This window comes from Trypanosoma grayi, assembly GCF_000691245.1.
Source record: "Trypanosoma grayi strain ANR4 Tgr_557_V1, whole genome shotgun sequence".
NCBI classification, from domain to species: Eukaryota; Euglenozoa; class Kinetoplastea; order Trypanosomatida; family Trypanosomatidae; genus Trypanosoma; species Trypanosoma grayi.
Window position 1 is genome coordinate 6,616 of NW_008826176.1, and position 2,923 is coordinate 9,538.

At 58.5% G+C, this 2,923-nt stretch overlaps 2 protein-coding genes across 2 annotated transcripts; both read right to left on the reverse strand.

The window, feature by feature from the left end:
* Window positions 1-73: 73 nt before the first annotated feature.
* DQ04_05571040 (hypothetical protein) lies at window positions 74-859 on the reverse strand (the record flags this gene model as incomplete). The annotated part of the gene is made up of 1 exon (XM_009314263.1): window positions 74-859. The coding sequence occupies one exon, from the start codon at window positions 857-859 to the stop codon at window positions 74-76; it is 786 nt and encodes a 261-aa protein (XP_009312538.1).
* Window positions 860-1,592: 733 nt separating this feature from the next.
* DQ04_05571050 (putative surface protease GP63, putative,metallopeptidase) lies at window positions 1,593-2,168 on the reverse strand (the record flags this gene model as incomplete). Its single annotated transcript, XM_009314264.1, has 1 exon — window positions 1,593-2,168. The coding sequence occupies one exon, from the start codon at window positions 2,166-2,168 to the stop codon at window positions 1,593-1,595; it is 576 nt and encodes a 191-aa protein (XP_009312539.1).
* Window positions 2,169-2,923: the final 755 nt, after the last annotated feature.

The window sequence follows — 2,923 nt, forward strand, 5'->3', positions numbered from 1 at the left end:
TTTCCCCCCCCATGCGCCCCTCATTTCATGGGGATAGCAATCGCATGCATACTCACAGACACACAGAGAGAGCTCAGTGCATGGAAATGCAGGCCGATGCCGCCACCGCCAGCAGCAGCAGCAGCAGTGGCACGCCCACCCACGCAGGGCTGCCGCTGCCGTCATTACGCGCATCGACGCTGGGCACGACGCTGCTGGGCGTAGGCGCAGGATCCGGGGCTCCGGTCCCTGCATCAGAAGGACCCTTGTTGGCATTATCGCTTGGGGGCGTTGTGTCTGTGGGCTTTGCGTCCGGAGGAGCCGTGTGGGTACCCGTATCATTTTCGCTCACCGTGTTGTCTGGTTCGGAAATGTCTGCCTCAGTGAGTGGTGGGCTCTCCGTTCCCCCGTTGGGCGTCCCTCCTGGCACAGGAGCAGGAACAGCAGCAGGAGACTCCGGGGTCTTGTTCTCAGTTGTCGTCTTGACGTGGTTAATTGAGCTGACCTTCACTTTGCGAATCTGCTTGCAGAGAGATTTGAGGTTCTCTTCAGACAGAGCCGGTTTGGGTGGCACAGTGTCAGGTTTTGGTGTGCAACCAAGCAGGTCGTTCTTGACAATTTTCGGCTCGTACCCATTGGGAACCCTGAAATAGATGATTTCTGTAGTCTTCGTAACCTTCTGCTTGTCTGCTGAGTGCGTCACGGATTCGGTGGTGATATTGTAGATGTACGTCTCGGGGATCTCCTTCAGTTTCTTTTCTGGAACCGTCAGTTTTGATGTATCCGGACTACCACCCACCACGCAGAGGGATGCGTGACAGAGCAGAAGGGCCAACACGCACAGCAGGTGGCGGCGTGCGAGCATCACCACCGCTGCCATCTTCAGTATAGCCAAGACCTTCCTGTGTTTGCACAATGGGCCGAGAGAGACACACGCGGCAGGTAGAGCACACACCGAGAGAAAGAGAGAGAGAGGCATCAAAAGGGAGCAGCAGCGGCGATGCGGCAGACCGAAGTGGTCTCCGACCCGCGTAACGCAGCGCATCAGGCACGAAAGAGCCGTGTAAAAGAAAAAGATGAAGAGGCCCCAACAAGTTCACACACAGGCACCCACACACACAGACAGAGACAAAGAAAAAAGGAAAGACGGACATGGTCCCGGTGACTGTTTGTCATCTGCTCCTGTGTTTGCACGTCCCTTCCTTGTGGGCGTCCGCGGATGCATGTGTGCGCCGCATACTGACGACAAGATGGCGCGAGGCAAGCGTCACACCTCACAGCAAGGAGAGCATTCACTCGGAGGATGTGCTGTACGTAATCCCCTGTCAGACAAACAAACAAGCACACAAAAACAAATTAAAAGGGAGTAAAAGAAGCCCAAAAACAAAGAAGGGTGCGCTGTGCCGCTTCCTACGGGATCGCAGCAGCAGCAGCAGCAGCAGATAATTATTGTTGCGTGTGCAATGCACTCACGCACACGGTTGCCACAACGTGGAGGCAATGGAAGTGAGAGAAACCAGACGGCACCCAGTAAGATATTTATCCACGCGGTTCTACGCCATTTCATAGGGATAGCAATCGCCTGCATACACACAGACACACACAGCGAGAGCTCAGGGCACGAAAATGCAGGCCGATGCCGCCACCGCCAGCAGCAGCAGCAGTGGCACGCCCATCCACGCAGGGCTGCCGCTGCCGTCATTACGCGTATCGCCGCTGTCCGGGGCCGGATCTGTCAGAGTTGAAGGTTCAGTCTTTTCATCGCCAACAGCGGGGCTGGCGGCGTCGGCGGTCTTGGGATTTGGGGTTCTGGCAGCAGCGGCGGTGTTGGTGGCGGCAGTGTGCGCCTCCTCCGGGTCGGTGACGATCTCCAGCTCGCCGTCGCCGGACTCCTGCGGGACGCAGCTGCAGACCTCGTCGTAGCGCGGGCATGTGAGGTGGTCGCCGGTGAAGTGGGCGGCGTGCGCCAAGTTGAGCTGCTGGCCCTCCGCGCACTTGCGCCACTTCGCCTCGCCCATATAGCGCACCAGCACGACGTCGCCGGGCCTGCACCGCACCTCCACGCACACGTCGCCCACCTCGATCAGCGCGGCGTCGTCTCCCTCCAGCTGCTCCTTGAATGTGACGCCGGTGCCGTGTAGGCACCGTGAGCGCGGCCCCACGACGCTGCCAGGGCATCTCTGACGCATCGCCCGTCTCGCACGCGGTCTCAGCGGTCGGCTTGATGAATGGGCAGTGCGCCATCATCTCGTGCTTCGCGCTGCCGATGTACAGGTTGTCGAAGTACATGAACTCCGGCGGGAGAATCCTGTGCGGCTCCAGCGTGCAGTCCCCCAGGGCGCAGCGGTCCGATGTGCAGCGCAGCAGATCACTGGTGGCGTTGCAGAACATGTCGGGGTACGCGGTGATGTTGTTCTCCATGCACTTCCCCCGTATGAATGCACAGCCGGCGCCCTTGCCCCAACTCATCGACTCCGCCTTTTCCCAGTTCACGGCGTTTTTTTTTTGTTTTTTTCTCCTCTCTTTGCAACCCTCGTTGATGGCTCCGCTCTATCAGCAGAGCTGGTGGAGCGGCGACACGCGACCCAAGACCGATGAAGATAATACTGCGTCCCAGCAAGACGCGGCTGGTCCTGGTACTGTGTGATGCCGTAAGCCTGGCACAGCAAAGTTCTCCAGGGGGCGAACGTTGCTGGCGTTCGGCTTCCCCCGACAATGCGGGGTAATGGACCCTGGTGCCACGATTAAGTGGCCGGTATCGCCGGGGATTATGGCAGCGGATTCCCCAGTCCGGGAAACCGGGCAACCGACGGTGAAACTTATCGATGGGTAGCGTGTATTTTCCACTGCAGTCTCCGGGTCAGGTACTTTACCCTTTGCAAAATACGCCTTATTTGCAAGGTACGTAACTGCGCTATCCGAATAAGTAGCGACCGTATCACGG